Source organism: Empidonax traillii, unplaced genomic scaffold, assembly GCF_003031625.1.
Source record: "Empidonax traillii isolate 1590-97213 ecotype Southwest subspecies unplaced genomic scaffold, ASM303162v1 scaffold41:size1892772, whole genome shotgun sequence".
Lineage (NCBI taxonomy): Eukaryota > Metazoa > Chordata > Aves > Passeriformes > Tyrannidae > Empidonax > Empidonax traillii.
Genome location: NW_020955234.1, coordinates 1,717,637 through 1,733,470, shown reverse-complemented (window position 1 = coordinate 1,733,470; position 15,834 = coordinate 1,717,637). Strand labels below are relative to the sequence as shown.

General features: G+C 47.1%; 1 protein-coding gene across 3 annotated transcripts in view; it reads right to left on the bottom strand.

The window, feature by feature from the left end:
• SERTAD2 (SERTA domain containing 2) overlaps positions 1-15,834 on the bottom strand; it is an 80,701-nt gene that overhangs the window by 19,056 nt on the left and 45,811 nt on the right. Inside the window, exon 2 of one of the 3 annotated variants that reach the window (XM_027878435.1) lies at positions 3,387-3,544. Coding sequence is in view for 1 of the 3 variants with exons in the window: in XM_027878433.1 (XP_027734234.1) it covers positions 2,179-2,306 (128 nt within the window). In the remaining 2 variants the exon portion in view is untranslated. Of the gene's footprint in view, positions 1-2,178; positions 2,444-2,557; positions 2,914-3,386; positions 3,545-15,834 lie in introns of those variants that run through there. The other 2 variants (XM_027878434.1, XM_027878433.1) reach the window with 2 other exon arrangements.

Genomic DNA, 15,834 nt, shown 5'->3' with positions numbered 1-15,834 from the left:
AAGTATTTTGGATCACCTGTCTAGTGTTAGCGCTGCCAGAGATGAACTGTGCCAGGAGTGCTTTACATCAGCGTGAAAAAAGTCAAGAGTTCCTAAAAAAAAAAAAATGTTTTCCCTATGAAATATTTATTGAAAAAACAAAAGCAGCCACCGTAAATGATGGCAAAACCCTTCAAACTAGATATTGCATAAAATCCGCTGTACTTCATGGAGACTAAAGCAGAAATAATTTTAGAATATGAAATTTGAGGTTTTCCTCGCTATTAGGACGTTATCTCAAACTCCTTGATGCCTGCCTCTCAGCCAGACAACTCAAGCACCTGGAATACCTATGTTATTATTTCCACCAAAACACTGCAAAACTCACTATTTCATCCTTCCCACTAAAATAAAAGCAGGTGTACAAAGGCATACATTTACAACCCTTAATAAATCAGCACCTACAGATGTATTTAATGCTCTTTAAGATTGCTTCGTCTGCAGACAAAACCTGAAGGACCTATGGCTATCAAGTTTCGTTTTGTTTGCTTACAATCAGCTTCAGAGGAAAAGAAATCAGCTTGACACAAAAATCAAAGTGGTGTTTTAATATGCACAAAGTCTAGCTCCATTCGTTAGCAGTCCAATCCAGTTCCTGCAGAAAAGGAGTGGGTGGATTTTGCTACCAACTTAAATCGAAGCAGGATCAGTCAGGAAAGGAGAAATATCTCCAGCTGTTAGGTTAGATGCTGCAATACTTGCCTGGACAATGGAAGTATTTCCAAGGACACTCTCTCAGATACCTGTCTGGCAGCACAAACTGCTAGTCCTCCTCCTATCTCTACCACCACCACTAGTTCATTATGTTTAATCGGATTCCAAAGATACCATCTCATTATGTAAAAATGTACACATTTTAACTTCAACCAGAGAGGGCTACTTTCAACTTACCCTGCTAAATCAACTGGCTAATTTCTACATCAAGAGAAGTACAAGCAGCAACAACTTTTAAGAAAACACAACTCATTTCTATGGCTTGTTTCACCACGTGAAAGCTTCCTGTGCATTTAAGATCCAAACTGAGGTGCCTCTGTCAATTTTGTACCCTGTGAGAAGTCCGTAAGACATGGGCACCTTCATTTGTGCAGATGAAACCCCGAAATTATCAGGATAAAAAGGCAGAAAGTCTCGTTCCAGCTCACACACATAGGCAAATGTTTACTCATCCGAGAGACACAAGCATAAAACTGGTGTTTGGGGTAACCAAGCCCCCTCCCACTGCTGTTTGAGCAATAGTACATTCTACGGTGGCCAAATCCAGCACCCACTGACGGCAGCGAGAGTCACCCCGATGACTGCACCAGGCACGAGATGAAAAAGCCTGGACTTTCCTGCTCCCGAGAGCTTTGGATCTGCCTGAGCACACGCCGCCACACGCAACAGCTCTGGCGTGCTGCACTGAAGTTCGGGTAAAGAAGCTGACAGCCCCCACCCCCGGATGGAGATAAAATGGGCAGATTTGCTTTATTTTACACCGGCAGCTGACCCAGGGCTGTAAATCAGCCACCAAGGGGCCCACTGGACAGCACACAATCCCTCTCCTAGATTTTTAACAAAAGTGGCCCTGGCTTTTCCAGCTGTGCTTCACAAAATGCAAGAAATGACAGCAGCTAACTGTACTCCTATTTTCACGCTTAGGGAGAACTTATCTTTCCACACCGCGACACGAGTAAAGCAACAAACGCTCTAAATCAAAGCGGCATCGCAAAAGGACTTTTTTTCCAAGCGCTCACCCACCCTGAAAAAAAATCCCAATAAAGGTATTTTTCGCCACCGCTTCCAAAAGATGAACCACCCTGCCCACAAAAGCACCCCCCCCCCCCGACGCCTATTTCTCGTGCTGGCGGTGCTCCCAAGGAAGACCCATGAGCGCTATCGCTCAGGGAAAAGACAGGCTAATCCCCTGCCCTACCACCAACCCCTGAGAGGGCCAGGCAGCGGGGCCAGCCGGGTCCTGCCCAGCCATATGTCAGCTTTGCCACAGCGGAGTGAAAGTCTCCCCCAGGTCCTTCTCAGCCCTCCCGGCACCACGGCGCACACTCCTCGGGGTTCCCCGAAGCCCCCGCTCCTGCTGGGAGAGCGGGGCGAGGCTGCAGCCCCCCCGTGTCCAGGGGCTCCCCGGCGCTCAGCGGAACTTACCGCGGTGGCGCCGCTCGCCCGGTGTCGGATGGAGCCCGGCTCCGGAGAGCGCGGCCGGCACGGCCACCTCGATTAAAAAAGTGTATTCCAGCTCCCCGCACCTGCTTCGGCCCGGGATCCCCGCGCATCGGCGGGGAAGGGGACGTATTTTAAGGGCAACTCCGCCGCTCTCCCCTCCTCTGTTCATCTCAGCACGATTCCAACCCCCCCCCCCTCCTCCGCGGAGGAGAGGGGGAGGATCCCCGCCCCGAGCTCCTCTGCCCGGGCACCAATTTAAAGGTAGCGATAAAACAAGCCCCGATGACTCGCAAAGCCAGAGGGGGGTGCGTGGGGGTGTCGCTGGCCCCTGCCCCCCCCGCATCCCCCCAGCCCCACTCACCACATGCAGCTCCACCTGAGAACTAAAGCATGGAGAGGGGGAGGTCGGAAACTCTCGCCCTAGAGCAGCTCCATATGTCGCTCCTCGCCGCGCCGCTCCGGGGAGGGGCCGGGTGGGATGCGGAGGAGGAGGAAAAGAGGAGGAGGAGGAGGAGGAAGAGGAGGAGAAGGCAGGAGCAGGCGGCGTGAGGATTTAAGCCTCCGCTCTGCCCCGGCGGCTGCGATCACGCAGCATTATACAATGGAGGAGGAGGAGAAGAAGGAGGGGAAGGAGGAGGAGGAGGAGGCACCAGCCCCGGCACCCAGCACTTGCCGCCAGCACTGACGACAGGGGCGGCTCCAGCGAGCTCCTCACCCTCCGGACCGCGTCAAAGCTCCGCCTCGGCCCCGGCCTTCCTCCCCCGCCCCTACTCCCCCCCCCTCCCGTTCCTCCTCCTCCTTCTTCTCGTCCTCCTCCTCCTCCTCCCCCGCTCCCTCTCCCGCGGCTCCCCGCGCTGCCCACGCGTGCCCCGGCCCCGGGCGGGCGGCGCGGCCCCCGCAGCCGCCGGGGCTTCCCCGAGGAGCGCCGGGCCGGCACAAAGGATGGTGCCAGCGCGCCCCGACCGCAAATATGACAAGTATCCCCGCTATCCGGTGGCGGGGACACGGCCAGGGAACGGGGCTCGGCCAGCGGGGCTGGCCCCCAGGTCGTCCCGGTACCCCGCCCCAAAATTACCACCACCGTCACCACCTCCGGTCAGCCCCCGTCCGGGCCAAGCAGAGCTGGGGCTTTGGGGGAGTGGGGATAAAACCCGGAGCGCTGGCGGCCGCCCCCCGCCCCGGGAGCTCACCTGGGAGCCGAGGGAGGCAGCGGCCCCCGTCCGTGGAATCCTCGCTGCTAATTTGGGCTGTGCAGATACCACCGAAGCACAGAAATGAGGCCAAACGGAGATGTTCGAGCGCGCGAAGACTTGGGGGCAGGGGGAGAGCGCTTGGCACCAGGCGCTATCTGGAAAGAAGACGATTATTTTAAGTTACCTCAATGATTGTGTTTCGAAAGGGGCTGTAATCCCAGCCGGCTCTGTTAAAGGTGATTCAAACACCTTACAGTTTTGGCTGCAGCCCCAGCGGCATCTCTGATCGTTCCAGCCTTTCATGTTCCACTAAACCGGTTGTACTTCGGGACAATAAAGCTTTAAGACCTAATATAAAGACGATTATTAGTCATTAATATCACGACTCGTTTAGGTATTATGCTCAAAACGATCTGTAATGATTTGTGATCAATCAAGATGATGGTCTTTTTAGAAATTAAGTTCAGTTTTCAGTTAGAAAACCGAAAAGGAAAAGAAAGATAGTTTTAGAAGGAAGGCTTTCTTAACCTGAAAATTGTATCTGACAAAAATCCACATAGGAAAAATAACTCCAAACAATTCAAACAGTGAATCTGCCAAAAGAAAAGGAGATTAAATGATGATTTTATGGATTCTTAAAACTGTAATTCGAAAAAACCCCATCTAACTGATGTTTAACACCAGGCACTCCAGATAATACTCTGCTGAAGTCACTAAAATGGGAGGAAAGGGCATCAGACCTAAAACCTGACATTTTACTCTCCCAGTTCGGAGGCCTCAGCACACCTTTCCCCTTCCACTGGTGCTATCAGCCATTCCTTTGAGGAGATCCAGGCTCTCTCATCCGGTGTCTGCAGCACAGAGACAGCCCTGAACCAATCTGCAAAGCCATTCACGAACCGTTTACTAAATTTTGACAAGTGATTTGCGAATCGCCCAGGAGCCGGCAAACATTAAAACCAGAATTCCCTCCTGGCTGGATACTTTCCAGCAGTAAGGCACTGAAATTTGGTCCTTCTGCTCGGGGGGAATAAGTCTCTTCCCGAAATTGCAAGGAGTCATAATAAAAATCACTAAATAAAAGGAGAAGGTTCATTCTCTTCGGGAGGGGCTGAGTGGTATCTGTTCAGCAGGCCTCTGCCTACTCAAAAGCCACCCGGAATATTTGCAAAACTCGCAAGTCAGATTCACTGTATTTCAGAGCCACACTCTGCCCTCCTTTACACTGGATTTGTAACACAGCAGGATCTGGCCTTGCGTAACCGCGCCGTGGATGCGCCCAGCCGAGCAGTGCCTGCCTTCCGGAGCTCAAAGTCCGCAGCAGGTTTACAGTCCCCGTGCCTGGGTGTGTGCACGCTATCACCGGCACCAGAGGCAGGACCACAAACATTTGCTAAATAAGCAGCTGGGCTCCAGCCCCGATACGCACAGCCCTGATCTCGCCGTGCTGTACTCGGCAGTGAAGAGCCTGAGCCTGTGTCATCCGAGTTTTAAACGCTCCTGGCTTTGCTAGGTCGCTCCAATTTTACACCAGCACAAGACAAATCTCACCGCCACTTCTGTCTCCTACTGTAACTCTCCCAGGCCTTTCCTGGCAGGAGTTCACAGTCACGCTGTAACTCAGATTGTTCTCTGGACACGACTAGTACAACCTGCATCCACACTCAGCTGCACTCTCAGCTGAGCATAGGTCACGATACGGGTCGATAGGAATAGAGCTCCTTCCTACGCTCCGCACACAGCAGAGGCTCCATCCTGGCGGGACCAGGGCTGGGCTACGCAAGGTGAATATTCCTCCTGCCGACTGCTGCTCACATGGCCTCGCAGCTGATCTAACGAGACCTTTCTGGCCAAGAAACTCCACTCTGCAGCTTTGGAGCAACCTGGCCAGGAGGTGCCTGCAAGAGCCAAACGCAGTTTGCCTGAACGTGTTAGTAAGCACAGAGAAACAGCCTGCAAGTGAGCTACAGAACACTGTGCTAGGAATTGTGGAGAGGCTTCCAGAGCCTGCAGGAGTTGGAGGGGAGGGGGGAAGTCTACATGTCTGCAAGGAGGAGCCACCCAAAACACATTCCGTTTCTGAAGGATGCACACAAGGGCTTCCTGGGGAGAAGCAGCAGTGCAGTTGTAGCCTTGACAAAGGCCCTGCTCACACATGGAGACAACATGCTAAAAGAGAAGGAACCAAGCTGTGTTCTTCTGCAGCAGTACTGACCTGATGCGGACTACGGGCACAGTCTAAGTGCAGCCTTGTCTTGGAGCAAGGATGGTCAAAGCCTGTCTGACTGAAGAGGTCAGGTCTCATGAAGATCACTCAAAACCCCTCCTTGCCTTGAAGATAGATAAATAAATAAATGAACAGAAATCAAAGACTGGAAAGATTGGGAGGGGGGAAGAGGCATGGGCTTCATAAGCAATTCATTAGAAATACTACAGACTGCCAGGTAATCTCTGCCCATCAAAACACGTACTAATCATGAAAGAGCAGCAAAGTTTGGTGTGCTGGAATGTTGGCATCCCTCACATTTAAAAAAAAAAAAAAAGAAAGAAAAAAAGGGAGTAAACTGCTTCCTATGCTTCTAATTTCATCCTTGGCCTTTTTCTTTCTAATTGCAGCACACACGAGTACTATGAGATTTCATCAGGTAATTGTACAACAGGACTTCGTTTTCTCCCTGGATGTTTTTGCCTTAGTGCACTCAGGAGCTGGCAGGTAAATACCTAATGCTGCCCCCAGAGCAGGCAATTTTTTGCAAATAAAGATCCCCCTCAGCACTGGTAACTTGGGGAAAGCTAAACAAAGGGCCTGCCTACAGCCAAAGCTGCTTGTTTGCAGCGCTCTCCCCACCACAATCACACTGTGGGATTAAACACCACTAGGACCTCGTGCCATCTCCGTTCAGACCAGCTCAGGGGTCAGTACTGACCTTCCAGAGCAGGGCCCTTCTCATGCAAGGCCCAGCCACAAATAAAAACAAGCTCCTCAGTTAAAAAAACCGGGGTGCGGCATTACTGTGGTCTGCACCTGTACACGAGCAGGGAGGGACCTGCACCTGTGTGCTGAACTGCTTTCCTTGGGATTTCAATGGCTTTTTTTTCCTCCTTTTGCTGGTGCAACTCTTCCACTGTAACAAGGTTGCCCCACACCGTCCCAAGGCACGGAGGAGTGGGTTAAAACAGAAGGAAGGAATGCTCCACCCCTTCTCACTCCAATTTTAGCTCTCTTTCTCCCCCCCTTCATTTTCTGCTTTAGTTCATGTTTTTCTCCTTTAATGTTTTTGTGGCAGTAGGAGAAACACCGTTCCCTAGAATGCATAATATGCTTAATTATCATTCTCTGTTAGTTCTCTAGGAAAAAAAACCCTACAGGAGAAATCAGTTTAATTAATGAGTATGACCAAATGCAGCCTTAGTTCTAATGCAGTATCATATATTATATGTCCAGTTGGGCAGTTGATCTTCTTTGGGTAAAATGAACAGAGATGCAAAAAACCAGGGAGCTCATTAATCAATATTCTGAGTGAAACTACCCCTTTTTTTATAGTTATTCTAAGCTTTCTACAGATTTCAACGACAATGTCCAGTTCCCAAATACTGCTTTTGCCTTTGGTAACACAGGATTGGGCCTGTACAGTCTACTAATAGAGAGCTATTGCTTGGCAGTACCAAGGGTTGTGCCACATGGTAAATTCATTAAGTAATTAAGAAAAAAAACAAACAACCCTTAACTCCAAGATAGCTCTCAAATAGCCATACCCAATAAAAATCCCCAGCGCCTGTGAAGGATAAGGGTAGTAAGGTTTCTTCTGAAAGTAAGATTTGGTGATTTAGATGCTTTTCAAAAGGGCTACTCTTCACATACTAAATTATTAAGGAAATATTATGGAACAGGATTATCAGGAAAGAAAAAAAAATGCAGTGTGCATTAGCTGGCTTAGTCAGAGGAGGTTTTGCTGCATTCCTCATGCACGGAGATGACTCCCTCCCTCTGTAATTCCCTGTGCACTCCCAGTCCTCTGGAGACTGTTGGTGTGCATCATCCTTGCTCTAGCTGAAAGACTGTCCTCTGACAGGAGAGTTTGGGCTCCCTAACATTGCTGCATGTCTTCTCACATCTTTTTGCCTTTTTATAAAAATCCATGTTCTTTCCCAAATCCCATTCAGGCTGCATTACCTGCAAGATGTGCTTCATTTCTGGCCCAGGCCAGACTGTTCACACTGGTGCTGTTTGTACGGCACACAGGCTCCTGAAACAGTCTATCCTTTCAATTCTTGCTTCTTGTGACACAGTGAATTGTACTCTGCACTGAGACATGTTTTAAACAATTTTAGGCTGCTTTTCTTTCCCTTTCAGTGCTCACTCTGCAGTCCCTATCAAAAGCACAAGTCATTCTTTTCTGGAACACTTGGTTACTTTTTTGGAGAGAGGCTACGCTGATGTCCTGATATTCATCTCATACTGGGGCCAGTGGATTAAGAGGGAAAAAAAATATCTGCAGATAAAACCAAAGCCTCTGTTTTACAGCTGAGGAGGGAATACTCCTAATCAAGAAAAAACCACAGAAATGATGGGGAAAAATACAGAGATGGCCAGTCTTCAGGCCTAATTAACCACCGGTGTAAACAGATGTCGCTGCAATCAAGCCAGAAGACTTCGGGCCACCCACCAGCCTTGAGCACAAACCCAACGTGAGCCTGAAAACCTTGACAACATGGGGCTGCCAAACATGCAAGCCACACATGCTTCAATACAGAGGTCACCACCATGTCCCTTGTGCTGATGGACCACCTGCTCCTTGGTCACCAGGGGAGAGCAGCTCTACTGGTCTGGATTACCGTGTGCGCTGCACGTGCCACAAACCTTTTCCGAAGCAAAGCTACTCCTAAAAAAGCTCTATGTGGGGACATAAATTTCTGGAGCACACGTGTCCCCCCTGCACTCTTCTTAAGCGCTCTTGAAACCATGGAAAGAGGCCTGGTTGCATGGGCAAGTTGGAATATGTTTAGCACTGCTCAACCCTGCTGGAGATGCCAAAGGCTTGACAGAGCAAATGGGGCCACCAGTGGGGGTGACTGGAGGCTTCTAGAAGTGGATGTTCTTGCTCAGATTTGTTGCATGAAAGCACTGTACAACAGCAGCAGTGAGTTGGAGGCTGGGAGGGCACAACCAAAACGGTGTTGTGGCTACAGTGTCCATGTAGAGTGTACAGTGGCTCGAGGTGTTACAGAGCACTGCAGTATGGCATGCAGGACTTAAAACCATGTCGCTGGAGTTTAACCTGTTTGTGCTCATATGCATTACCAGAAAAAAGAAAAAAAAAAAGCCAACAACAACAACAACCTATTTCAACCCTTACTTACACGAAAACACAAGTTAATACACCAACATCCAAACGAATGCACCCACCTCTAGAGCTGCTTCTGCTGGCTGGAATACAACCTGTAGAGCATATTAAATGCTCCTACACAGTTTTGGGGGCTTGGGCCTCTTGTTTGAAACTAGTTTCTTAAGAGCCTCTAGACTCTTAACAAATAAGATAAAGGCATTTTCAAACTAATTCAAATTTGGAATTGTAAATCCTTCCTCTGACTGTCCCAGGTGCAAAATTTTTCACGGACAATGTTTATCTGTGCTCCTTTCAGACAGAGGTTTCTGAGGGTCTAATTTTAAGTAAACACTGAGTGACCTACACCACTTCTTTAAAAAAAAAAAAAAAAAAAAAAAAAAAAAAAAAAAAAAAAAAAAAAAAAAAAAAAAAAAAAAAAAAAAAAAAAAAAAAAAAAAAAAAAAAAAAAAAAAAAAAAAAAAAAAAAAAAAAAAAAAAAAAAAAAAAAAAAAAAAAGGAGCTGGCAAAAAAACCCTAGCACAAGAACATCAAATGTAGCAGCATAAACTCCCACTGCCATTCTGTTCCTCTACAAATAATTGAAGATCATATAGAACTGAACTCATTGAGTCGATGCAGTGAATGCACAAGTCTTTCTGTTTTAACCCTTCACAAAATGTGTTATTTCGTATATTGTGTGCAAAGAGGAGATTAAAAAAAAAAAAAAGACTGAATGAGTGCATCAGATGCTTTCAGTGACTATGCCTGTGGTAATGATTCATTTCGTCTCTCTACATTCCCTTGTGCTTGCACGGCTAAGAGTCAGCAGAAGCTCATGCTCATACTCATACTGTATGTGCAGGTAAACAGACTGTGGGTGATGTCTGTATTTCTTAACTCTACCTAAAACCACCCCTGTAACGGTCAGAAATACATTTCATCTTTGTGAAGAAAAAAGGAACTGCAAAAATTAATTTAGATTCTCCTCTAACCTTTTTTTCTTTTTTTTTACTGTTCTTTCGCTTTAAAGGAAGCTGTTCATTTTTAGTGACCATTAGCCAAAGGCTAAAAGAGGTTTACACCTAATTAGTATTCTGAAGCAAAGATGAAACACTAAATCACTGCAAACCCACCCAGCATTTAGGTTCTACCAAGAGGGCAAAGAAAAAAAGCTGAAAATTCACCATTTATCATCACAGCCCATCTTCCCCTTCCTTTCGCACCTCTTAACGCTCTCTTTCTTCCTCCCCCAGTGTCTCTGGGGTGCTAATGTCCTTGAAATGTGGCAGGGGGTCTGGAAGAGGGGAGAGGCGGCTCCCCTGTCTGGTCACACCCATCTGACACAGCATGTGTGGGCATTTGCCGGGGTAGAAAAGAAAAAAAAAATTGGGAAAATAAAAAGAGATATGTCGTGGACAAGGATGGCGCGGAGCTAGGGAAGAAGATGCTTCATGTGGCATAGTGCTCCCTCTGTGACAGCCATGAGCAGCTCTCTCAAAAAAAAGCAATAATTCTCCCCTTTTTTGTTTCTTTTAAATTTTGGCCTTGGTGAGGGAGCAAAACAGAACTTGATGGGATAACAGAGGGGAGTAAGTCAAGGAAAAGGAGCAGACCCAAGAAACAAGGAGGAAGAGCTGCATCCCCTTTGATGGTGCTGCTACTGAGTCCGGGCCATTCTCTGGACAGCAGCAGCAGAAAATAACATGAGGTGTAATCACTGAGCCTTCCCCTGCTTCTTCTCCCAACCACAAAAAAAAGAAAGGGATGGGCAGAAGGCTCCTAAACGCCTCTCTTCCACACGGATCCGCTTTCCTACAGAGAGGTTCAGCTTTACAAGACAGTTTCTATCACATTCATTTGTGGAAGGAAAGATGCCAGTGGCTGTCCTGAGCCGTAACTACTGTCTGTGGAGTGAAGGACCTGCCCACGAAGGCAGGTAGAGCACAGAAAGGCATCAGCCTATTTGTAGTAACTGGGCAGAAAGGAGCACCCTCTGCAAGAGGCTCACAGCGAGGGGCCAGCCAAGCCACGGAGGGATGACCGTCCATCTGTCATCCCTCATGCCCCAGTGCATTTTCTAATCATCCACACCCAAGGGACATTCCTAGTGTGATTCCTGCTAAGCAAAAAAGTCACAGTAAACCCCATTTGCTTTGCTTGCTTACCTACTACAACAACAGTGTTATCTTTCAGGTTATATCTTTTTCTTTTTCCCCTGAATCTGCTCCTCTGCCAGTTTTCCTTTACTCTTACTGGATGTTCAGCCCCTGCCATAAGAACAAAAGGAGTTAAGCAGGCGTCAAAGTGCTGATAATTGGACTCCACACACATACCCAAATACTATTCCCAAGCAGGTTAGCACACAGAAACCTCTGTTTGCTGGCAGAACTCTTCAGAGGAAACTCTTTCTCATCTGAGCAGCTGGGAAAGTGCAAGTGCTCACTCCTTACTCTAGTTGTGGGGTTCACAGAAAGAACATCGGTGCATTGCTCCTACCAGCAAAAACGGAGGCCTGGCATTTGATGGGTTTCTTTAAGTTTTAAGACCAGAACAACCTAAACCAAACCACCTCTGTTAGAGAAACACGGCCTTCCGTGAGATGTTCAGGTGAAAGAACCTCAGGCTCCCAACAGCTTTTTTTGCTCCGTGCTGTTCACGGCTGATGTGGGCAAAATAACGAGAAGGAAATGCATTTGTTGTTTTGAGCTCTTCTTCCTTTCATTTAGCAAAGATTCCCCCCTAAATAAATGGAAGTGGGGAGATCTCGGAATAAGCCCCAGCAAAATTTTAATCACACTTTTTCTTCTTGCAAGCGAGCCGTCATTCAGTAGCTAGGTGGTTCTAAATAAAGAACTCTAGTCAACAACAGGAAATAACTCCCACAGAAAAAAAGGGCAGAATACAAACTCGCAGCAACTCTCGTACATAGCTCACAACGGCCTTTTGTTCCGTGCACATTAAGTCCAAAATCTTTACTTTTCAGAACATGTTCTTACTCTAAGTAATTAAAGCTTATTTTTAACTTGTCGTGAGTATGGATCCCTTCCTTGCCTTTCTCCCCCCAAAAAAGTTACATTAAGAGCAGGAAAATCACAAGCCATTCCCATTTTTCCTATTTCATTTAATAAGTAAGGACATTCTAGGAATGCCACACGATGACCAGGATTTTAAAAATTCAGATGGTGGGGGGTTTATCTTTTTTTTTCCCCTTTTTCCTTTTTCTTTTTTTTTTTTTTTTTCAGGGGGAGGTGCACTGTTGTGTTCTCAGCTGCAAACAGTTTACATCCTTCACAACGTTCAGAAACCACTTCATGTTCAGAAAGTACAAAGCACCTGGTCTGTGGGAGGGGGATGAAGGAGAAACCACACATCTCCAGCCACTTTTTAAAAACACAGGTTAGTGTCTAAATCATCAGCTTTTAAATTACACAACGGAACATGGGCCAATGACTGAGCACAGACACCAAGCACAACACCCAAAAATGCCCAACCAAATTCCCTGAAAGAATACACTGGTTAATTCCATCTGGCTTTGAGAAAGTGTGGTTTTGGTGTGCCGAGGAGGGAATCTTAAGATGGCTGCTGCCTGTTAGCTGCCACGGATAGATCCCTGCAGGAGGTGGGAGAGCTTCTTGAGGAACGGGGCTATGATTTGTGGCAAGTATCTTTTGGAACATAAGCATGGATGCAGCAGATTTTAGTGGCCAGCTGATTCCAGCATCTCTCCATCAAATCACCTTATGTGGCTTTGTCACATTGCAACCCACCTGTAAAACCAATTTCCATTTTAGAAATTAATCTTGTTTGAATTATGCAGCTGCAAGAACCAGGGTTTACAGTTCCAGACTGGATTTTTGTAGCTGGAATATGTGAAGTGGCTCCCTGTGCACACGTGTGTTGCTGTGTGTTCGTGTACACGTGCACCATCAAAAGTTTACAGGAAGAGCAAATCAAATTTGCTTCCTAATGCACAATAAACACACAGGCTGAAGCAACTCCACACTCAAGTCCAGCCCAGAATAGTTGGTGGTTGCATTATAAAGTCCTCGGCAGTGGGTGCAAACCTGAACTCGCAATTACAGCCTTTTCTGGTTTAGAAAATAGACGCCACTGCTGAGAGGTCTGGACTCCTTTTGAACTTTCAGAAAGGAATAAAAATCGACGAGGCAAAGTATCCTAGAGCAGCTGTCCCACTGTTTCCCAGCCCTCACCCATTAGGTTAAATACTACAACGATTTCAGTGGGACCAGCACACTTTAAAAGATGTAGTCTCTCTGTCTTTTTCTCTCTCTCGCTGAATGATATTTCTGCCCACATGCACTGACACATACAGTGTCTAACAAGGCTGTGATTCATTTTCAGTTCTAGTCATGCTCACAAGTGATGTAGCACACTTGCTGTGCCTTCAGGATCTGCGTAATTTAGCTTCATTTTCTCTGCCCCCACCCTGCATTAAATGAAGTTCCAACAAAGCCAAGTCATCACCCACCAACTCCCCCTCCCACCTGCCTGGGGGATGTGTACAGCAGGAATCTGAATAATAATAATAAAATTAAATAAATTTTTTTAGAAAGAGAGAGGAGGGGATGAGAGCTTGAGAAACATCGTGAATTGTTAGAAAGCTTTCTAACAGTGAATAATGTGAGTGAACAATGATAATGGGATGTATACTACCAGATCACTGAAGCAGCTGTATCAGTCCTGAATCATCTCCCCATACGTGTTAAAAGCAGCACTGTGTCTTGCATCATGCACGTTCATGCTAAAATCTGATTGACATCAAACCTGAATCCCTGATTTATAAAGGCAAACACCTCCCCAGCCTCTCCCACGGTAACCCTGTAGTGACCATTCACTTGTCCCCAGTACTCTGCAGTCGCTTCGACCAGGCACAAATGTCAGCACGTCCCAACTGCGAACTTCCCTTCACCCAGTGGCCACCATCCATCATGAATTACACCCGGTGGTTTTGTGATACAAATTACAAGCTGCTTCTGAGCTAAACTCCATGTATTTGAGGCATAAGGCCAAGCTGGAACAAAGTGAAAGACAGGCTTTTTATTTGATAAATCTCATTATCTCGCTGGCATTCAAAATTCATCTCAGACACAGAAATGAATCGCAAAGTAGTTCTCCGGTTACTCTGAAGAGCCAAGATGCTTTAACGCGTAAGTTAAAATGTGTTTACGCTCCCATCGCACTAACATTTCTAGCTCTCCTCCACCTTCAACCTGGAACTATGTTTTGATGGAACAGAAAACTTGATTTTTTCGGAAGAAAAACAAGTCAACAGCATTTCTTCAGCAAAGATCCCCAGACAAAAGTGAGTCACTGCAGACTCCTTCAAGCAGATCTTAGTGATCTGCATGATTTCCTTAATCCCTAACCAGTGACACAGGGAAAAAAGAATTAGCACCAAAAGCTAGAAGGTAGTTCAACATTACAGGTAGGATACTGAGAGGGTCGCTGTCACGACAGTTACAGTGAACTAAGACACCACACATGATCTTTCTTCCTTTATAGGAAATGTGTGGTGGGGAGCCTTGCATAAGACACACCCCCCCTAAGCTAAGCAGCCTCTCCTGTTGCTGACCCTCATTCATGACCAATATGAGGAAGCCAGAGCAGAGATTAAATTCCCTGTTTGCTGTAGAGGTCCATCTACTTCTCTTCCTCACTCACTCAGTGCTCTCACTCATGCAGCTCATCAGCCAGCATGTCCCCAGTTCAGGCACACTTAAGTGTCCTGTAAAGAAAGAACCCACAGGGGCACCAGAATTTTGGGTCACCCCAGGCTTGTCCCAAGCCTAATGGCTGGGGGAGGTGGAGTTTCTCTGTCTGCCTTCCCATTAACATCCTCTTTCCTGCCAGGACAAGCCTGGGCTGATCAGGAGCTGAAGAAATTCACTTCCTCATGGTCATTTGCTTCTGATCCATTCTCCTCTTCAGAAACTCTCAGCTATATCAAAGGAACAGAAGAGTGACCACAGCCAGGGAAGGGCTGGTGTACGTTTCTGATGTATGACCCACATGACTGGGACGGAACCGGGTCATCCCATGAGGCTGCTATCACGCAGGGCTCTAGGAGCTCTGAAACACTGCAGGAGGACAGTTCCCGAGGCTGGATACTCGTTGGGAGTTAACGGGTCAGGCAAAAAAAGCAGCGGACTGTCATTTCAGCAGACGGGCTACTGCCTCATTTTGCAAATTGAAGAAATGAAGCGCAGGGAAACTACGGGATGGCTTATTGTGGAAATGAAAGTCAAGGCCGTGTGTTTTGATTTCCAGAGTGCTCAACGCACAAGTCCAGCCTTCCTCATCCACGAAGTCATGCTGTAAACATCCTCAGGGCAGGGCCTGCACCTCTCATTTGCTTTATGTCCGTGGCTTCCAATCTTTCACGGTTTGCAGATCCCTTCACGCTTTCCAATAGGGCTGTGCATTTAAACCTGCTGACAACAGGCTTGCTTTCCCTGGCTTTCCTGCACATCTTGCACGTAGCTTGTGAATCCTCACGAGTCTGTTCTCGGTGGCCCTCTGCAGATTCCCATGTGTTCCTGTCTTCCTACTGACCCCTACACACCCCAAGAGCCAGCAGCAGGTGTTTTCAAAGTAGCCCTAACTCAGTTTAGTTGCCCTAATTCCAGACAAAAGCACAGAGCCTCCCTGTCATTTCAGCATTTCCCATCTCAAGGTATGGGAGCTGTTGATCTCCCACATGAAAATGCATTATGCTGTCAGCCCAGCCTAAGGGCTGTTATTTAATTTACTTGAGGAGGTAAGTGAAAGCCCCTTCATGCAAATGCTTACAATGTGATCTGGAAAACAGCAGGCGTAATTAGATAAAATGGCAGCAAAGCCCACCAGGGAAATAATGTTAATTCATGAGGATTTTCCTCTCCACCTCCCTCTCAGCAAGGTTTGAAGCCAAGGAGGGGAGGGAAAAAAAAAAATCAGAATGCACCTTAGTGATCTATCTCTTGGTGAAGTAGAAAAACAGGACAGCAACTAGTGGGGTCATCTAAAATGCCTCAGCATGGCACCTCTAGCAAGACTGGGAGCCCATGTTCCTAAGTGATATAGCACTGAATACAAAAAGTGCTCTGTCACAGTCATAA